Raw genomic sequence first — 20,847 nt, 5'->3', positions numbered from 1 at the left:
CAGCTCATAACCTGGTCAGGCTCCTGTTCAGGTCAATGATAATGAAACAGAAAAAGGACCAACCCAGTCTTTCCTCGCTCTGACTTCAATGGGAGGATTCAGATGTGATCGTCAGTTCAGCCCTATGATCAAATACGGTGTTTTCCTTCTTCTTGACAAACTTTTCCCTCAGTCCTCAGCTGTAGGTTGTGTCACATCCTCTGTCCTGCAGTGGGATGATCAAACCCACCCCACATCCCAAATTCTGCTTCTATTTTTTTATTACGGAACAGATCTATTCTTCGGTCTCTCCTCCTTCTTGAAAATAAGATTGTAATCACCTTTGGATAGCTGTATTTCAGGAACTAGCGGAGCTAAACACTTCATTCTTTAAGCACCGAATTTCTCGTCCCGCTAAGCGCTCGCAGGCGCGCTCGGCACACGTGGGGCTGTGCAGATGGGCAGTTTACTGCTCGCAGTGTTTGCCTGCAGCTGTGCCATTCAGCAATGATTTCCTGCTTGGGTTTTATACTCCATCCAAAACCGACAATCCTGTGTTTCCCTCAGAGGCTGGCCATGGCATTTATAAGATATATTACCTATAAAATATCCAAGTATTTGGCAGCCTTAAATAGTCTGATGCAGAGGACAACACAACACGGTAGGAAATGAAAGCAGTGGAAAGGGGGAAGGACAAAGTTTTGCTTGGTTTTTGGTGGTTTACTCTTTCTTGGTCAAAGTGCTGAAGCTTTGCTGCAATTCTCTGAAGCGTTAGTCACGTTCCTTCAGCAAAGGTGGGGTGAACCATCCATAAGATGTGGCTCAGAAACACACCCTTCTCATTGGAAAAGGCAAAACAGGAAGGTTTGCCTTTGCTTGCTGTTTAAGCAGAACTCATACACAACATCAAGAGAATCTGCCTTTGGAAAGTATTAAAAAATAAGCAGTAAGCACTCAGTGACAAGAATCTGGGAATTTTTTGTGACGGATCTTGCAAACGTGGATATACGAAGTGATAGCGTGAGAATATTATTTAACTGTCAACAGCCGGGGAAACCAAACATCTGGCTGGGAGTAGGAAAGGAATTTAAATCAAAGGAGGGATAGGACTGAAGACCCTTCATCAAGAGAGAAAAAAACGAGCAGGCGTTTGGGAGAACCAACCAGTCTGTAATTTCGATTCAGCAGAAAACAAACCAAAAAGGTTTCTGGTCTAGTGCGTTGAAAATTCTTACAACAAATCCTGAACTACATACGCCTATACTAAGAAGAAATAAGTCCAAGACTGTATACACTGAAGAAAGTACTCTTATTATCTTCGGGTTTTAAAGACAGGCATCACCCTGATTTCTGAGCTTGTTGTTTTCACTAGCACAAAGAAGTAAGAATGAAATACTCATTGAAATCAACATAAGGAAAAATCTCGTATGACCAGGAGAAGGAAGGTGGGCAGGAGAACAGGGCACACAAAGTACTGGCAGAAATCCAGTTCTAAGCCAAATCAGAGTAATCACGCTATGACACCGCACAGAAAAATCCAGACAGTAGAGAGGATGCATATGAACCTGCTTTTGAGAACCATTTGCCAAAATAAACACGCTTTCATAAATTCCAGCGCAAGCAATGAACTTTTTTCACGATCTTTCCTTTCCCAAAATTTGATTTTTTGAAGTGATATCTGGTTTTACCTCAACAGAAAGTAGAAGGTTTTCAATTAAACAGACAAAGATTGAGAAGTGCTGTTAAATTGCAGTTTGTACGGAAAGGGGGGAGTAATCCCTGGAGTGCCTTACGTGGCTTCGGTCCCATTAGAACAAGAGATAGCAGCAATTTTGAAAGCGGTCGATTTTGGTTTTAAGCATACAAAAGTTAGAGTTAGATCTAGGATGGAATCCTCCATTCACACATCAGGTCACAATGAAGGGGATGTGGGTAACAGACAGCGCATACGTGGGGGACATGAAGACAACAGGGCCGTTGAAATTCATGATGCACGTGCAAGAAACAGCTGGGAATTCAAAAGAGAAAATAGGTGAAAATACCCTAGATCTTTAATTTTCATACTTAAACACAGCTACGCAGAAGTTTTCAGTGAGATTTAAGCACAAATGGAATTAGAACAGTCTGTGATATGGCAGAATTCAGTTTGCATCTATGTATATTATATTCTAATGTATTAAACTACATTACAGCCCACAGAGGGCCAACTTTCACTTGTTGCTGAAATGCAACTGCCTCTGGGATGAAGGGAAGCTTATTGAAACTTCAATAAGAAATAAAGAACAATGGAGCCAACTGAAATACAAGAAGAGTTTTGGGGAAAAAAACAAATGTTGACTACCTAAGCTTAAAAAAATACACATATTTCACAATTATGCTTGAATGGGCTGTGATTTCTGCTCTTAGATGTAAGTGTTTCTGTCTTTCATAAGACACAGAAATAACGGTGCTGACCAATGCTGGTGAAGAAAAAATGTAATGAAATATTTTGTAATAATAGAAGAGTCTCTTGAAGTCTATGTTTAGGCGACCTTGCGAAAGTCTCGGTACCAGGAGGTGTTGTCTGGCTTGACCCACAGCAGGAATGGAGCATCCACAGCTTTTATTTCCTCCAGCTCGTTCTCACTGGCTCCAGGCACCCTGAGCACAACTGTCACTTCCATTTACCGGCTGTCACTCATCTTCATTTTCCATGTTTAATGTTAAACCCCATAAAACAGTATTAATGAGTATTAGCATTTTAATATCCTCCCTGTTTTATTAATCTGTGATGAAGCATGAAATCAACCATTGGTGTCAGCACCCACCTGTGAAATCTGCTGTTACCCTCCACGGGTCGGTTGCAGGGGGTCTCCCTTGCTATCATTATTAGTACAATCAGCTACATCTACAGGTGCCGATAGTATTTGTGATTCCCCACTACAAATAAGATTATTAGCCCTTCTATCCCTACTTTTGCCCCCCTTTTCTTCCTTTACCAGGCTAATGTTAGTTCTTGTATGACCGTGCAAGCACATGAGCTCTGATCTCAGCGCTGATCTTACCTCCATGGCCGTCAACACAGGCCCGAGAGATCACATCAAAAGGAGAACATGAGGCTGTATTTCAGCCTGGTGCTCGTAATTACCGTTCAAAACGTATACATAAATACAACTAAACAAATCCTAAGGCATTTATAGTTTGGGCCAAAAAGAAATTGCATGTTTATGCAGAACAATAAAGATGTGAGGAAAAGAGGGGGGAGAAAGAAAAAAACAAGGGTGTGTTGGAAGAAAGAGAAAAGTTAATTCTGAACCCTGTAGGTACATAGTTCATGGTTCTCATCGCTTAAAGGATAAAGCCAAATAACATTTAAAAATTCCATGTAAGCTGGGGGCTCTCTTGTTGAATCTCAACGTTATTTTCTCCTGATCCTTTGATGGAGATTAAAAATTTCCATGTGAATACAAAGAAAGAAACAACAGTTACTCTGAGATTTTTTTTCCCCCGAGCGTTTAATGCTCCAAACCAGAGCACCCATTCCCATCTCCTCCCCCTCCTTAAAGGGAAAAAAAGTCAACTCACTTTGAAGAAAAGACAAAACAGGGTCAGGGCAAGGGGGATTAGGGAAATGATATTTATATCATGGACCAAATTAAAATGTCAATGCGAGAGGCAGGCAAACAGTCCTTGCCATATATATACACCAGGCATGTTTCCTCAAGGAAACAGGAAAGAGATTTGAAAAGAGTTAATGCAGTCCTGAGTTAATACCACCTGCCTCAGACTCAACACCACTTAAAAGACAGTGTTTGGGTCCATTTCCCACAATGCGGTTTTAACGAGCACAATGGAAAAAGCAATTACAGGCCTTTTCCCCTTCTCCTCACTGATTCACTGCTAAAAACGCTGGAATTTCTGAGACATGCTAAGAATGCGGAGAAAGCAGACAAGGACCATGTACAAAAGGAAAAAGCATCACATGATAAATTTATAGGGTGTGCCACATCCCTGTAGAAGGTGAATTCTGCCCTTATATCTCGCAATGATCTTTTTGCCTTTGTTTGGTGTGCCCATGACTAATTATAATAAAGGAAAGCTCCAAAGCAACCAGGCAAGCCAATAAACTACTGGGCAATTACTTGTGCCTAATTCAAGAACCCCCAACACCAATCATAACATCAAACAGATGTTATTTCTCGCTATGTTCTATTTGTCCTCTTCTACTGTCAACATTTCTATCACAAAAATAGTAAATAAATTAATTAATATGAAATTGGGGGGAACAAGAAATGTATTTGTCAGTGTGCCTTCTTATTTTTGGAGCTAAAAGCCCACAGAGAATGCAAGGAAACTTTGAGAAACATTCTACCAAAAGGTAGTTCCACATGATTGCGCTTCATTTGTCTTTCTGTACCATTTTCTAACCAAAACCTTCAAGTCTGATGGCATCTTACTCCCATATTCATAAGAGCAAGCACGACAATATCTGAGAAGCCACTGCAGAGCACGCTGGTGTAACCACACAGCTCCGCTTCGTGGGCTCAGCTTTATGAATGACTTCGCAACGTTGCCAAATTGCCACCAAAATCCCTGCGATCTGGATGATGGGAGAGCAGAAGACAACATGCAAATGACAGTCACAGGCACCATAACGCAGAGAGAGGATCCAGATCAAAGTATGGAAGGGATGGTATGGATGCAAACCACATAAAAAGCTGTTCTCATGTTCCACCACGTCTGGATGCACTTAAAGGAGCAGGGATCTAACTTCCACTTCTGCCAAAAACCCCTTTGGGAAACAAGGCAGCTTTTTGAAAAATTGACCACAGAAATTAAAACTCCTCAATTACACACTCAAATCCTTTGAAAGCGTGTGCGCACTCAGCTCGGGTCATCTTAGCAACCTTAGCTCTGCCCACTCGCCAAACAGCCAGGAACGCCTCGCAGCTCCCGACTGGTGCAGCTCTTGCATGGGAATGCCAACAAGTTTAGACATTTTTAGAACTTCTCTCTGACCAAAAGTCTCCGAGGCTGTCGGAGGCCACCCAGGGTGTTTGGCAGGTTGTACACACTGCTGAGGAATGGAGCTCATTCATTCCCAGACAGCATCCCATTCTTCTAAAACAAGCGCACCTGCACCAAATGTGATTCCTTGCCAGGACTCATCTTTCCCCATTCGCTCCAACCTCCGCCGTTGCAGCCATCTGCGCCTCAGTTACCAACTCTTCTCTAAATGCCTTTGAAATTAGGCTCCTTTTCTGAAAAGTGCATCAAACAGAGGAATTCTGATAATGTGCCTAAACAAACACATGTGTATGATGTACTTGATGAAGTCAATGCACATCCATAAAACTGATGAACTATGTAAACTTTAGGTGCACAAATATACATTCAGATAGATTTGAACACTTCAGACTTGCCTATATAAAACATGTGCCCAAAAATGTAGACGTGGTTGTAGCTTCATGTGGATAAGCTCTGTCACCCTGCTCTACTGAGGCTGCATTAAAGGCACCGTACATGTCCACATCACTTTGCTCTGTTCCTCCAAGCAGATACCGGGCTTGGTGGTCTACGATCAAATGGACTCATTCTCAGTTTGACTTAACAACACACTCATTTTTCTGGGAGATAACTGGGAGCTCTGGTGTGTAATTCAGTGTGGCTTCCATCTGTACAAGTCCCATTGCTACATCCTTCTCTCAGCAATCACTCGACCTTAATTCCTGTCCTCACTGTTGACACTAATTCTTGCTCTCTGTAGGACAACTCTTCTGTTCTCCTCACTGAGGCATTTTCAACATGTTCGACTGCCCTGTGATAAAAATAAACTTCTTTTTTTGTGACTTTAGTCCTTCTTGAAGAACTTCAAGATGAATGGTTTTGGTCGATGAATTCCATCCCTCTTCATGAGCCCACTTCTATTCGCAACAATCTTTCCAGGTGTTACAGAAATGTCTTTTGTAAATGCTCTGTGTGCTATGGTCCATCTCCGCACCTTTGATTTAGGGAACTGTCACTCCTCCAGATTCAGGTCTTCAACTTCTTCAAAACCGGTAACTTAACTAGACAGCACTTAGCGTTTCTCACAGACTGTCCTATGGCTGTTTAAAATGTTATATTCCCTTTTTAAAATTGTTTTTCACTTTATTTAAAGTGAGGCAAGTTGTAGTTCCTCCACTTTGATTGAAGACTGTGTTCTAAGATCAGCCCTTACCTCATACTCAAGCTACTTAAAATGGAACTTAAAATGTTGTTTTCTATTGATGATTCACTGCCTTAATGAAGATATCTCTTAGCTACTTTACCCTGTTATAATTAGTAGCATTTATTTTCCCTTTTATATACAGGAAGTTAAGTCTCCCATCACTGTAATTCAATGCAATAATTTAAGTCAGCAACAGTGCCATAGACATCTTTATTATTGTTCATGTTTCATTTACCTGGTTAAGGCAGGATGAAATCTGACATTGAACTAACACCTAGACCACAAAAACTATGAGAAGTGGAATAGTAGGGAAACAACCACTATTTTCTCTCATTCTCAAAAATTCAACTTGTGAGTAAAAGCAGAAGAGAAAATATAGGAGAATTAGGATTTGCATTGCAAGAGAATCATGCCATGTTATCACATATAAAGATTGTATTCTCACAGAGAAATGTCCAGCAAGGTAAGATATTAATTTCACCCCAAGTATTATCTTATATCCAAATAGTGCTGTGTGGAAGAAAATGTATGGCATTGATGAAAGAATGCTTAGAATGATGCTGTCCAAGTGGCAATGATTCACGGGAAAAAACAAAACCAACAAGTATAGATGGATAAAAGAATCATCGTTCCTCTTTGGTTCAAAATCTACGTCTCATATGAAGACAGAAGTCAGTTTGAAGGCTACCCAAGGAAACTGCAACTGCATGAAACAGTGCAAAAAATAGTTAACCATTTTTAACGTTGATTATCAGATGAGAGCAAGCCCAGCTGAGGCCACCACCAGGGCCAGGAGCACATGAGGAGAAGCTGGGGGAGCTGGTTTGTTCATCCCAGAGAAGAGGAGGCTGCAGGGGAATCTGGTTACAGTTTTTCACAACCAAAAGTAAAGTGATATAGAAGACAGCCAGACTTTTCCAAGAGGTGCACAGCAAAAGGGCAAGAAGCAACGGACACAAGCTGCAACACGGGAAATTCCAGTAGGGACAGAGAGAAAACAACCTTTCAGTGAGCAGTACAGCCCTGGGACAAGGCCCGGCCTCCATCCTTCGAGATTTAAAAACTCAACTGCAAAAAGAACCCCTGAGCAACATGAAAGTCAGCCCTACTTTGAGCAGGAGTTGCACTACAGACCGCAAGAGGCTCCTGCCCAACCTAAACTTTTCGATCATTCTACAACATTTGCATTGACATTTGTATGACCTTTCCTTTTTTTATGTCCTTCCCTACATTCATTTTGCATAGGGAATCCAAACAGTCATTATCTGATGTTGTAAATCACAGTTAGAGAACAAAATTAACAAATTCTAACTATACTTTATAAAGAATGGCCCTAGGAGCAGCATGCACATTCTGTCCATGCACTGTGCTGCGACCAAGCATCCTTTGAGTATCTCAAGTATGTGGCCACTATGGGATATTGTGGTCTCATAAAGAAAGATTTACAGTTATTCATGAAGTTAATCAGCTCCAGTTCAGCACATCCAGAGATACATTGGCTCCCAGGTAATCTGCTAACAGGAAAAGGAATTTTATTTATTACAGAATTGATTTGCTGAAAATGATAATTTGTTTAAATCTAGCTTGGATCACTAGGGTTTTTTCTCCTGAGGTTTTCAGGAGTGAGCTTGATTGGTACCATAGAAAGATGACAACAGTAATGAGACTCTGGAGGAGGTGGACACCAACACATTTCAAGTCTTGGCATTTCTAGTAAGGAGCAGAGAAAGCTCCAACAGCTGGATATGTTTGACAAGGAAAGGAAATAGGGAAGATAAATTGCCATTTCACATTCTACTAGATTAAATGCACTAAGGAGGAGCTTGGGTTGGTCGGGTTGGATTTTTTTTTCCTCCTTTTTCTTTTCCTTGTTTGGAAAGCTACAATTTATTTGCCCTGTCTTCACACAGTATACTTCCTGTAGGAGCTATTTGTTTATTTACCCATTTTAATCACAAGGAAAGCATTCATTATAAAATGTCTCTTTCCAGCAAAGGAGAAACCTTCCAGCCACACGGCTGACACATGTTAACTCGCAGGTATTCACAGAGCAGGTTCTGTTTTAAGCCATCTTTCAGGCAGCCACACAAAGACCACCAAAGCTGGGTGTTCAGCTCTGCCAGACCTCCCCCAGCCAGCAGCCCTTGCCAGGAAACACAGGTGACAGCCTGAATGATAAAAAGGCATTTAGAGGGGAAAAGGAAAAAAATGTACTGGTTTAGTCTGGGTAGCACCTTAATATAAACCTGCAGGGGCCTTTGTGTACAGCATAGCACACAGCCATCCGAGCGGGAGCTTCGGAGCCACTCGCTCGCACCTCCAGTTTGCAAAGATCTCCTACTGCCCCTGCCTGCTATCGGGAGGAGAAGGGTGGCTCCACCGCAGCTCTTCTCATGGCCACAGACCTCAGGATACAGAGCACCGAGACAGCAAATCCTCCGCTCCCCTCTGAGCACTGGCCTGGCGGAGGTTTTCTGGACAGAGCGGGGGGAGCCAAGAGGAGAAGCTGCGCTGGGATTGCAGCTGAAGCAGTTTGGAAAGGCAGAGCGCTATGACCTCACACGATTTGCTCTTATTTATTTCAGCAGTCCAGAAAAAAAAAAAAAAGAAACCCTCAGTGTTTAACTTTGCAAACAAATCATACTGACTTTGGCTATAAAGCTTACTGCAAAATTGCTCAGTTCAGAGCAGAGTTTCTCTTGTGGTGCATTTTGGCAGGCAGCTCTCCGGCCAGCGCTGGAAGAAATGCAGAAGAGCTGATTTGTGTCCTTAGCTCCAGCTCAGCCGCGCTCCCCGAGAGCAGCTCCCCAGGGAAAGTGGATTTTCCCGGTGGCAAGCGAGACATTAGCACTCTGTTCCCAGGCACTGCGAATGCTTACTCAGACCTTCCCAAGCAACCACAGCGCTGCTGTTTATCATTCTTGCCTCTGCGGCACCGCGCACCGTTCCTCCCGGCCACAAGCAGAGCTGCCCAGCTCCCAGGTGGCTGTTGGACGGAAACGGTGGCTTTTTCTACACCCAGCAATTTAGAAGTACTAGATTCAGGACAAAAGGGTGTTCTGCAAAACACATTACTAAACACAATAAAAATTTACCTTGTTTTTAGGAGGAAGCAGGAGGGAAGGACACCACAAAAGCACGTGAAATGTTCCGATGTAGAAGAGGAAGACGTTTGCTGTCAGTTTTTAGAGATAGAGACATAGTGTTTTGAAATGAAGTCCAAAGATCTCCCTGAGTTAGAAAATGCGATTGCCACTCTGCTACATAACAGAGAAACCAGAACATCCGAGCAAACACACAGTGGCCTTCAGAAAAACCGAGATGAGTGGCTTTCAGAGGTGGTGCAACCAGGGTGCGTATAGATACATTTCCCTGCATTTCCTATAGCAAGTTTCTGTCTTCATCTGTTTGTAAACTTTGCTGAAGTTTAACCATTTCGGCTGGAATTAACCATGCCAGGTGTTTGCCTCAAGCTGATTTTATTTGGATAGCTTCATCGAAAATGTCTCAGTTATTTCCAAGAACGAAATTATGGAAAAATACTTTGTTTTGTCCATGTTAAAAATCTTTCAGCTGCTCCGCTGAAAAGCTCTTGCGCTTCCATGCTCGCAATTTGGCACGAGGTTGTCTTTTCGTCAGGGCATTACATTTGTAAACATAAAAAGTGCCCATACTACATCAAGTAGAGTCTGAAAAACCACTGTTTGCACATGTTTGGAAGAGACCTGTTTTGCAACTAAATTTTGAGTCCTCCTACACTGGGCATGCTCCATTCTCTCTCTCTTTCTGCAAGGTAACTGGGCTACTCTTGCACTACTCCACAGAGTAACAGAGTATGCTCCGGGCCAAGGCTCAAAGAATATCCAGCTCAGTCTTTGTAAGTCTAGAGCATCTCATCTCCTTCTGGTGGCTGACCTGAAAGGTGATAAATCTGTGTTGATAACAGCTACTCCATTAGCAAGAGTCACAGTAGCCTCACTGATTCATTCTAAAAGTACCACTCATATAAATACATGTACATACACACTTAATATCAGGGTAACAGTTTGGGCACTCAAACTAAGGAAACCTAGAACTATATTGCATATACAACCTTAATTAAGACCTCGTGCGTGCACATTATGACACAGTCCTTAAAAACACACCTACCTTTTCCTCTCTCCCCAATCTCAATCTCTTCTTCGCCCAATGTAAAGATGGACTATGCCCTGGGGGTGAATCAAGGTTGTGTAATGAGGCAGAAGAATGCCCGCCTCATTGGTTAGAACACGTGTGTTAAATGTACAAGGCAGAGGGCTGCGAGGGGAGAAAAGAACTGCTAACATTTAAGGCAAATGAATGATGCCTGAAGAATTGATTTTTTTAAATTCTCTTCTGACAAGAGGAGTTTACAGATGTTGCTGAATGCAGAACACAAATCTGATTTCTGTAGGTTGCCACTGATTGCCTTTGATTTGATCAGTGTCACCCTGTGACAGCCATCATCAATGGAAAAGATTCTTTCAACATTATGAGCTCTCTGTATAACATTAAGGACTGAAAACTGGCATGATTAAGACAAAGATGCTTCAAACTTCAAACTTCACCTCTTGTGTGCCTTAGTTTCCCCCTTTCAGAACGAGAAACACGGCTACTTCACTAATCAGGGTGCTGGAAAGGCAGTTAATGAAGAGTGTGCAGAGCATTGTAATATCAGTAATGACACGAAGAATCCAAAAGGAAAGCATCTTATCTCCAGGATAGTGTTTTAACAGCAAGCAACAAGTAAGGCTGGTGGCCTTCACCTGAGCTACAGAAGTTACATACAATACTGAACAGTATCTCCTCCTGTGAGCATCTCAGGCAACAAATGCTCACAGAGTGAAAAAAAGTCATGGAAACAGAGACTGTACCATAAAATGTGGCACGTACAGAAGGAAAAGGTTGCACAGGGAGCCTCAGCTCCTAACTGCCACGTGCTTAACTTTGCAAAGTTAGTATTTTTAAATGTAGCTTTTCATGTGCCCAACCTATAACTAAGGTTTGATTAGCACGTTCATGACAAGCTCTGCACTGATGGAATTTGACAAGAGTTATTTTTGGGAGGTAATTTAATAAGTAGGACCGCATATTGCTTTGGTTTAAACAGCCTTGATCTGGCTTCACATTTTCTGGTCTACCTCAATGAGAGGTGGAAATGGAAGCCTCCATGCAGCTACAGGTTTCAGCTGTGAGCAGGGTGAAATCCTTACACATCTAACAAACGTTGTCATCTAAACCTGCTCCACTGACTGTGGGCACAATGATATTAATGCATACATATATTATAAATGCATATTACATATGCTTTTAAGCATATACACAGGGTATACAGAGAAACACACATCTCCAGCACTTGGATTTCCAAAGCAAGTTTGAATTTTCTGCGTTAAAACTTTACCAGGGAAGGGGTTGATTTGTATCTATCTCCCTCCTCGCCTTCCCCCAAACCTGGTATCTTATGTTACCAGGCTACAAAGCTAGAAAAATTCTGGAAAAACAGAACACAAACTACCATGCAATTTCACTTTGATCACATTTGTTCTGCGAGCAACTTTGCTGGGATTGTCAGCAAGCAAACGGTCAGCACCCAGTAAAGAAACGTCAGTGCATGGCTGAGCAACACACCAGGCTCACAAAGCACAGCTCCATCCTGTCCTCCGCTACAGACGAAGTTCGCAGGGGAAAAGGAATAAGGACTCTCTTCTTCCATCTGCCCTGAACGCAGCAGTGGGGCTGGATTCCAACCTAGCACTCAGGAGAGTGCCAAAAAAAGGGACTGGCTACTGTGCTGGCTGCCACCCCAGGGCCCCGGGGGTGTGAGGCCCGCCAGCTGTGGGGTGGAGCCGTGCCCCCAGCCAGCTACAGCCTCTGCTTCTGTCTCGGCTGCTGGCTCCGCTCGTGGAAGGATCCTTTTAAGAACAGCAATATTGTGCAGTTCATCATGCGGTGCAGGTGTTCACCTTCAGCCATGCCTGCCCCGCGCTGGCACAGCAGCGCCTGCAACACCCACAGCCCTGCTGCCCCACGCCACAAACCGCAGCACCTATAACATCCTCAGGTTAGCTTTGTTCTGAAAAAAGAAATGTTTGGGAAAGAAAAGCTCTCGCCTGAATACATAGAGATCAGCTTTTTAACTGACCCCCCTCCCATGCAAATATGTGCTACAATCTGGCTGGTTGGTACATCTGCCAAACCAAGATCAACCTCAGCAACTCTAACTTAATTGATGCAGAGAGGAAGCTGGGGAAGAACCAAAGGTCTCTGCAGGAAAAAAACCCCAAGACCAGTTATAATCAGCAGAAAATTCAGCCCAAACGAGGTGGTGCTTCTTCACATTGAGGTCACAGTCCCTGTTTCAGACAGGAGAAATCCAGTTGGTAGCAGCGTATGGCGCATGACCTCTTGTGAATCTAGCGGGAACAAACCCAGAAGTTGCCAGCACCGGGTACCCACTGGAGATGCAGGGATGAAGATGTCCGCCCATCCATCCATCCATCCATCCATCCATCCATCCATCCATCCATGCCAGAGCAGAGCTCCGGGTGCTCCTGCTGGCACCCCTGGCAGAGGCTGCCAGTGCACTGGAGCTGATCAAAGAGCACTCAGATAACCAACCTGTCCCAGTGATGCAGGAGCGTGGAGAGAAGGGCAGGAGTAAATTCCAGCCGCAGGGAATAACAAACTGCTAGGGGCAAGAACTTCTTCAGCTGTTCCCCAAGTCACTGGAACCAGGAGCACTTGCCCTTGGTAAATTTGGACAAATTGGGACTGTCGAACCCTTGAAGACTCGATTTCACCACGATGCAGTACTGAACTAGTGGATGAGAGACAGATGGAGACAGGGATTTTAACTGCCAAAATGCACTTTTTCCTCCTGGGAGAGGAAAGAGAATGCAGTTTCATTCCCCAAAAAATAAATCCCCCAGGTTTAAACAACATTAGAGGTATGATATTTTTGTCTGGACATACATGTTTGCGGGGGTTCTAATAAACAGAAGGTTTACTCTAATTTTTATTCAAAGGCACTAGCAATCTCTGCTTTTTAAAACTCACAAATTTGTTTGATTTGCTATAATGAAATGAAACTTCAGGCAGGACAATCTACTATTCAGTCCTTTAAAAACAGTTCATAAAAATACATTAAAGGACTACAAACTGAGTTACAGACTACCAAACACTATTTTGACCTCTCCTAACATCCCCCATAGTACAATCTCCCTGCTGCCAAACGAACACTGATTATTCTCCAAACAATCCCACCCAGAAGAGGAGGAAAGTACACAGAAGAATTAAGGGACCTGGAGCCAAGCTGATGAAAAAACCTTGGTATTAAACTCTATTCTGGAGCTGAACAAGAAATTCAGCCTTTTTCCATAGGCGTCATATAACAAAGCTATCCCAAATCCTAGAGCAAGATTCATATACTTAGACAAAACAAAGGTTTGGCTGTTTTATGTTCGTCTTTCCCCTGTTTTCATATTAGTTGCTCGTGACTTTAGACTTTACATACAATGCACATTGACCCTTACAGGTGCAGCTGTACACAAACTACGTTCACTTGCAGAGAGTTGGTTTTGCTACACCTTTGCAGCTAAGCTGTGACTACACTGGGCTTTTATCCCATTTGAAGCAACAGATCCCACATACATAACCACATTAGTTTTCATGTTTCTTTGACCTGGAAGTAATAATAATTTTCCTCCGCAAAAGAGTGAGCTGCGGGATCTGAATTTTTTACTGCTGGGGAACATCTTTTCTGCTTTTCTATGTCAAAATAAAATGTGAAAAAAATGTAAATGGTTCCCTGAGCTACAAACAAAGTAAAAAGGTGTTCTGCCTGCCATCAAACCGCGCTGTTAAAATATTAACACAATGTAAATATTGTAATATTGAGGAAGTACACTGTGTCAGTACTTCCTGGCACCGCACAAGAGCTTCACTGTTCACTTCAGGCCCTGCTGTTAGTTTTAAACACACACAACTTAAACAAGGCATCTGAGCTTCTCCAGCCCCAGCGCGGAATTGCAGAGAGGCAAAAATCGTACTGGAGGTAAGGCTAAAAACCAAAGTATCAAAAAGAATCCCTAAACCCAAACAATTGTGTAGATGTCAGTACTTTTGAGGCAAAAATATTCCGCAGGGTCTCTACAAAGTCCTGGCATATCGCTGCCAAACATGGAAAGATCTTTGGCTATGCACTGTCCTTCCCTTTCTCAGAGAAGAAAAACAAGCTGCAAATGCCCACCGATGCCAGAAGCCTGAAAGCCCAAGATATTCCTTATGGCAAAAGTCCCATTCCCCAGATTTTCCGGTTAAGCACATAACTTGCAAGTGAGTCTCTCTCTCAGTTGACTGAATAAGCAGCATGTGTGTAATAAAGAGAATGAAGCAGCTACCTGCCATTAGTAGGCAGGGATCAGGTCTTGCAAATGCTGTCTAGCTGCTGGAACTATGTATGTGTCACGGGAGCAAGAGGAGAAGAAGAATCAGAGCAGGACTGCTTGCTCTGGTTAATATAAAGTAAAATCCCATCACTGACAAAGGCAAACATCTCACCGGTTTCAGCAGAAGTAGCATAAAGCCGTAAAATCTGAAGTTATCAGTTATTTACACTTAGAGACCTCATTGTGTCAGGCATCGCGGCACGTCTGAAAAGCCTGTCCTTGTCCCATAGACCTAATGATCCAAATTCAAACCAGCACGAAATATCAGGGAAAAACCCCTGAATGTGTGAAATGTCAAACACCAGCAAAACTGGACGGCTAATATTTCAAGAAATTAGTTCTACTTGTTGTATTATGACAAAAGAAAGGCATAAACACCACTTCAAGCTACCACAGGAAACAGAAGAAGTCCAAACTGTCAGCAAGTATCTAAAATACACTCCATAAACGGCTTATTCCAGATTTAAATCATCTGCTGCTCCTGAAGGTTTCTCACCTCTTCGACATGTTCCCATACACCAATGGGAGCTAAAATGACTTATAAAATCCCCCCACGTGCCAGTCACAGCATTGGATAAGCTTTATTCTTACGCATGGCAAGGAATTGCCGTGGGGGTTAACGCGTATTTTCTACTTCTGACCTCACTTTTTTAACTCAAGAGCTTCGATCATGTATCCAACTGCATCGCCAGATTGTATATGGTCGAGGCGACCACAAATTCCCCCACCTCTCCAAGTTATTTCACATCAGTTTATGTGCCAAGGAAAAGCACTATGAACACAACACTTAGTCAGCCCCTTTATTTTTCATCTTACTTAAAAGGGTAGGAAGACTCTTGAGAACTCAGTGAGCATTCAATATATGTTAGAGGCATGAGAGCGCTACCAAAAGTCGAGGAACAGGACATCATTCCAAAACTGAGCTACTTACTGTGAGGGGGGGTTGTTCACTTGTTTGTTTTTTAAAGATAAACAGTGGGTTTTTTTGGTCCGTTTCATGAAATATTATAGCTAAGATCCTTCTCTACTTCCATAAATGGATGTTTTTCTTACTCTCAGTGGGTGGTCTCTGAGTTTTGACAGAGGAACATCACAAGCGAAAAACATAGGATGCTACAGAGATAGCCCACCTGCAGTGGTGCTGGATGTGAAGGGGGAGAGAAAAGGTGATTGCAAAGGCCAAAACAGACTGTGGTGGGGGAAATCAAAGGTCAGAAATGTATTCACAGCCCTAACAATGGGGGAGCCCTGGTGAAATGAGCAGCCAGAAAGCACAGACACATTAGGGAAACATGGGATGCAGACAAGAGGCAAAAATTTTAGCTTTAACTTATGCTGCTATTAGATATTTCTTTTTTAAAAAAGATCTGAATAAGAAGCTCAGCCATAATGCCTGGCATTCTTTTTAGTGTAGCTAAAGCATTTTGAAAACTCTTTTCTTTCACATTTCTATTTTATGCTAGCGCACTTAACAAAGCAAATCTTCCTTTTAAAGCTTTGGTACGAACCACGTATCAATGCAAACACCTGCTACTACCTTGCGTATTGCTTGGTTTCTTACCTGTTTTCTACAAGGAAATCTACCACATACTTCTTCAGACAGTAGAGATGAGCATCCATCAGCCCCGTTCTGATGTGCATTCTGGGGTGCCTGGAAAAGACAAAAGGAGGAAAATCACAGAGTTTTGCATGGCCATTTACAGGAGCTTAACTTTGCAACTAAATCAGTGGACAGTGAAAAGTGTGGGAAGGCAGATCTGTTCCTTTCCATCTGCTCCTGGATGAACAGAGGAGAGCAGCGCAGGCTGCCATTACTGGACTGTCTATAAACTTACACCTGCTGGCCCTGGGCTGATTTGCTGCGAAAGAAAACACCTTCTCCAAGGAGTCATTACTCCTGCTACATCTCCTTATGTAAGTGGAAATTGCACATTACTGGGCAGTATGCCAAAGTAATGGGCCCAGAGTGCTAAAAGTTACAGTGGGTAATGTCAGGGTACAATAATTCAAAGCTCCTGGCTAAGTGCCTGCCTTAATATGCAAGGCTGTGCATGTTCTGCTCGCAAACACACCAGCATTACTGTAATTCTTCCAACACTTCCTGGAGGGGAATAGGGAAAGGAGATGGGGTCTGCTCACCTTCCCTGCACTACACATGACAAATGACTGCCACAGTTAATTACAAAGTGTTTGCCTATCCAGCCCAGCAAGATGGAAAAGATCAGTAAAACTCCCTCTCATCAGCAGCCAAACAACGGCAAACAGGGAAGTCTTCACTTTCAGACCAGTGGCAGGTTAATATTTCAGAGGCTCAGAAATCTCCAATAGCTTCGATAGTTTAAGAACAAAGTTTTATATGAGAAAGACTCATCGATTGTTTCCATTACTTCTCTTCACGCATTCTGTGTTCTTAGAGAGTGCAAACTCTTTTTGGAACTTGTCTCAAAACAGCAAGATATTTTATGCCAATATTACTTTCCCTTCCGCACACCTGTAGCCTCATTTAAGAGCGTTCTGGCTTTCCTAACACTCACACAAGAATATTCAGCTTGCAAATTAAAAATGACAAAACACAAAAGCAGTTGGGGATGACACTGGGCTGTAACTGCGCTCACAGTGCAGAGGCCGTTGAGAGAAATTTCAATCCACATATGAAATTATCTGCTTTCATTTTTCTTCCTTGGATGCCTGGATTTCATACTGAAATTTGACTGAACATATCTTACCTGTATATTCCATCCCACCTTTGTTTGCTTATTCCAGAAGATGCTAAAGTCAGATGTTTGTGATCGTGATCACTTCTATTATCGAGTTAGCTCAGCAGAAGGATCACGGACTACTTGGGTATGCATATATACATATACGTGTGTGTGTAGTAAACCAATACCAGCACACCATTCACTAACAACAAAGCTACTGAGAATATCAGGTGTTCTAATAAGCATTTTTTCAGTGTATTTCTTAACTCATGCATTGAACTCCCAAAGCGTTCAAGTATTTAAATCTAGGTGGCATTTCTTAAGCGTGCTATTCAATTCAAGTTAAGCATATTAACTATAACAAAATTATTTAATTCACACTACAGGAAAGCTCCTATAATAGTAGTACGAGTCTTTGGAGTAAAGTATGTGGTACTAAAAAATGATATATGCACTTTCAGTAGATTGCTTCATTAACAAAACATGAGCTCACCTAGCAATGCTCCAGTACTGATGTTATCAGTGGCCCAGATGTTGCTGTGGAAGTCAGCCCAAACAGCAATGTTCCCTATGCAAAGAGGGTAGGGAATCCACTAATTTTAATGAGGTCTTGCAGTTGGAAGTCGGCAGACTCCCTCCTGCTCTGCATCCTGAGGATGGTTGCCACATTTTGTGTATTTATGAGAGAATTTTCATATCTTCTCTGAGAAAAAGGGCTCCCTTGTATTTACATAATGAATATAATAGTTTATTGAAATGGGTGAAAGAGACAAATGGAAAGAAATGAAGCAATGAGGAAAGCTGGGAAAATGAACAAAACAATAGAACAAGGCAAGAAAACATGTAAAAAAATTAGAAATGGATCCAAAATGGGAAGAAGAGGGGAAAAATAGGAGGAAAAATCCCAAGTCTTAATTTGAAGATGACAAACAGATCACAGTTTCTTTAATGCCAGAATGCCAGGTTCTTCTCTTCCTATTAAAGATCTGGCACAACCTCCCTTAAACACAAGACGGGGGAAGGCTGCACGGGCTGGACATCAAGCATCGGAGTGTAAAACAGGAACTCAAAAGACGCTGTTTTGTTGCCAGTGTCTGTGTGGCTTTCACACACCCAGTCTCCCCACCTGCAAACTGCAATAACACTGTTTAGCTCCACCGCAGGGTACTGAGGATTTGTGGGCTGGATTGCATCTGCGCGCAAGTATTGTACCAAGTTTTCTATAGCTAAACAACTTTGTTATAAAGTTATACAAAATCAGTGCAAGTGGACAGAGAGCAGCACAGCGCTGTCCTCACTGCAGCTCCATCACACACACACAAAAACCCCCCCAGAACCCAGCCAGACAAGACGTAGTGAAACGCCACTGAGTAAGCTTCAATGTAGAATATACTAACAATAACGGAACATCATGCTGGACAAGAGGGAGGTCCCCCAATGAAAATCCTCTGAAATACAGACCACCTAAGTGATTTGCAACAGAATAGTCCCATAGATTAATATTATAATCACAGCTTCAAAGGTCAAACAGGCAAGTTTGGGCACATGCATAAACAAAGCTGCGATTTCTGTAAACCAGGCTCAAGGAGAGAATAGCCACACTAAACCAGACTGATAAGAGCACTATCATAACAAGCCACTAAAGATGATGCTAATTTCCATTGACTAGTGCTTAAACCAGTTTATCTTCAGGTAAAAGCAAAGGAGCCAAATAATCTAACAGATACCAGCAAACTCCATCACCATTTCAAATGAGCATCTGGTTACTAATATTGAAAGCCACACTCCCTTCTCATGCCTCTGATCTCCCAGTCCATCAACTGATCTTTACAACATATGAAAAATGAGCCCGTCGTGAGGAACAGCTGATACAGAGAGAAGCGAATAACAAACAATGCAAGTACCGAGAGCTGACACACCTAGGCTTATCGCTCTGAGGGAGATAATACAGGCGGCTTTTAATTATATCATCAAAGCAAGGGAGAAGGTACTAGGAGGGGCTGGCTGCAGATGGTTGAGTGTTAATGAGCGCCGGGTTGGGTGGTTTATCAAAAGAAAAAGACTGGATATATATCTGAGAGGGTCACCATTGAGATGAAAGTTGTAACAGCCATTGCCAGAGCTCTTTAATGAGCGAGGAATGTCAAATGTGAAGCCGCTAAGAATCATACCAATTACTAAATGAACTTCGGTTCAATCTAGCAAATGTAATCAAGCTCAAGTCATTAAAATACATGGTAAACTCCCATTGGCGCTGCCACTATAGTGTCTATTATTGTCTGTGCTCCCATGCAAGGGAGGGGGCTGCTCCCAGTTGTAAGCTCTATGTGTTATGTTAAGTGATGGCAGATTTTAGCCTTAATGATGAGGCACCGAGGGCTCCCTGGCAGAAAGTCGACAATGACGAGGCTCAGAGAGATCTGTGGAGAAGTCAGGGAAAGATCAGCAATTAAAAGAGCAATTTCAAAGAACGCAATTTAATGTGTAAAATTAGCTTTTATTAGCACGTAATTCCACAAAATCCTGACTCGGGATGAGAGTGCATAAAGGTCTGCAAGAGTCCTTAGAAAGGTCTGTGCCCGTAATTCCTGACACGCCATTGTGAAATAATAAGCAGTACTAACAGGATTGATGCATGCTTCATACGTGGCACTGCTTTGAAAGTGGAGCCCGCAGCTTTTCTCTCCCCGATAACCTCTCCCAGGACTTCCTCCCTCAGGGAAATCAACCACTGATAGAGCAAACTTCCCTTGTTTAAAGGCAAAAAGATGGACAATTGTTTAAACTGTAAACTAATTAAGAGAGATTACCACCAAGAGCTGGAGGTTCAAACCAGCCCCGCACTCCCACTGACAGTGCGATAATGCCAGGCTGGGGTCAAAATCATAAATCTGAAGGGAGCACACACAAAGCTTAAAGCCAAAAAGCCTCTCTACTAAGCATGGGATATTGCCACATTAACCTCACCACCTCACAAATAAACTAGCTGAGAAAGAGAAATCCCATGGCCTCTTTGCCTTTAACTTCATGCAGCTGTTGACGGAAAATATGAAGGTCTTTAAATAAGCTCAAGGACCGGAGGCTGTCCGTACCCTAACGCTAATCCGAGCAACGACACAACAAAAATCCAAACATACCTGCTATTAACCTGGCTCCTGAACCGATATCTGAATTAGATCCACCATGGGCTTATGGGGTATTAATTCATCTCCCTCTCCATCCCTCCAAAATAAGTAAACAACAACATGCCAAGTGCAAACTATGCATTCCAGACTCATTTATTTTCTATTTAATCACATACAGCTCAGATAGTCTATCGCGTTCTTCCTATCTCCCACACTATGTGCTGGACTGTATCCTCGTGTGCAGAATCGTGCCATCCAGTCCAAACACAGCGCTGACCCCCGACTGTCTGCATGGAGCTGGTGCTCTCATGTTGATACAAAGCCAGCGTACAGATCAACACCACGAGAAGTCTCACAGCAAAAAGCTGCCAGACCACCTTTAATGTCTC

At 42.7% G+C, this 20,847-nt stretch overlaps 1 protein-coding gene across 1 annotated transcript in view; it reads right to left on the bottom strand.

Moving 5' to 3' along the window:
• EIF2B3 (eukaryotic translation initiation factor 2B subunit gamma) overlaps window positions 1-20,847 on the bottom strand; it is a 96,430-nt gene that overhangs the window by 31,392 nt on the left and 44,191 nt on the right. Inside the window, exon 6 of the mRNA XM_065842198.2 lies at window positions 16,196-16,285. Within this exon, the coding sequence (XP_065698270.1) occupies window positions 16,196-16,285 (90 nt within the window). The remainder of the gene's footprint in view (window positions 1-16,195; window positions 16,286-20,847) is intronic.

This window comes from Patagioenas fasciata, chromosome 6 (assembly GCF_037038585.1).
Source record: "Patagioenas fasciata isolate bPatFas1 chromosome 6, bPatFas1.hap1, whole genome shotgun sequence".
Taxonomy (NCBI): Eukaryota; Metazoa; Chordata; class Aves; order Columbiformes; family Columbidae; genus Patagioenas; species Patagioenas fasciata.
The sequence above is the reverse complement of the archived record's forward strand: the minus strand, read 5'-3'. Positions and strand labels throughout refer to the sequence as shown.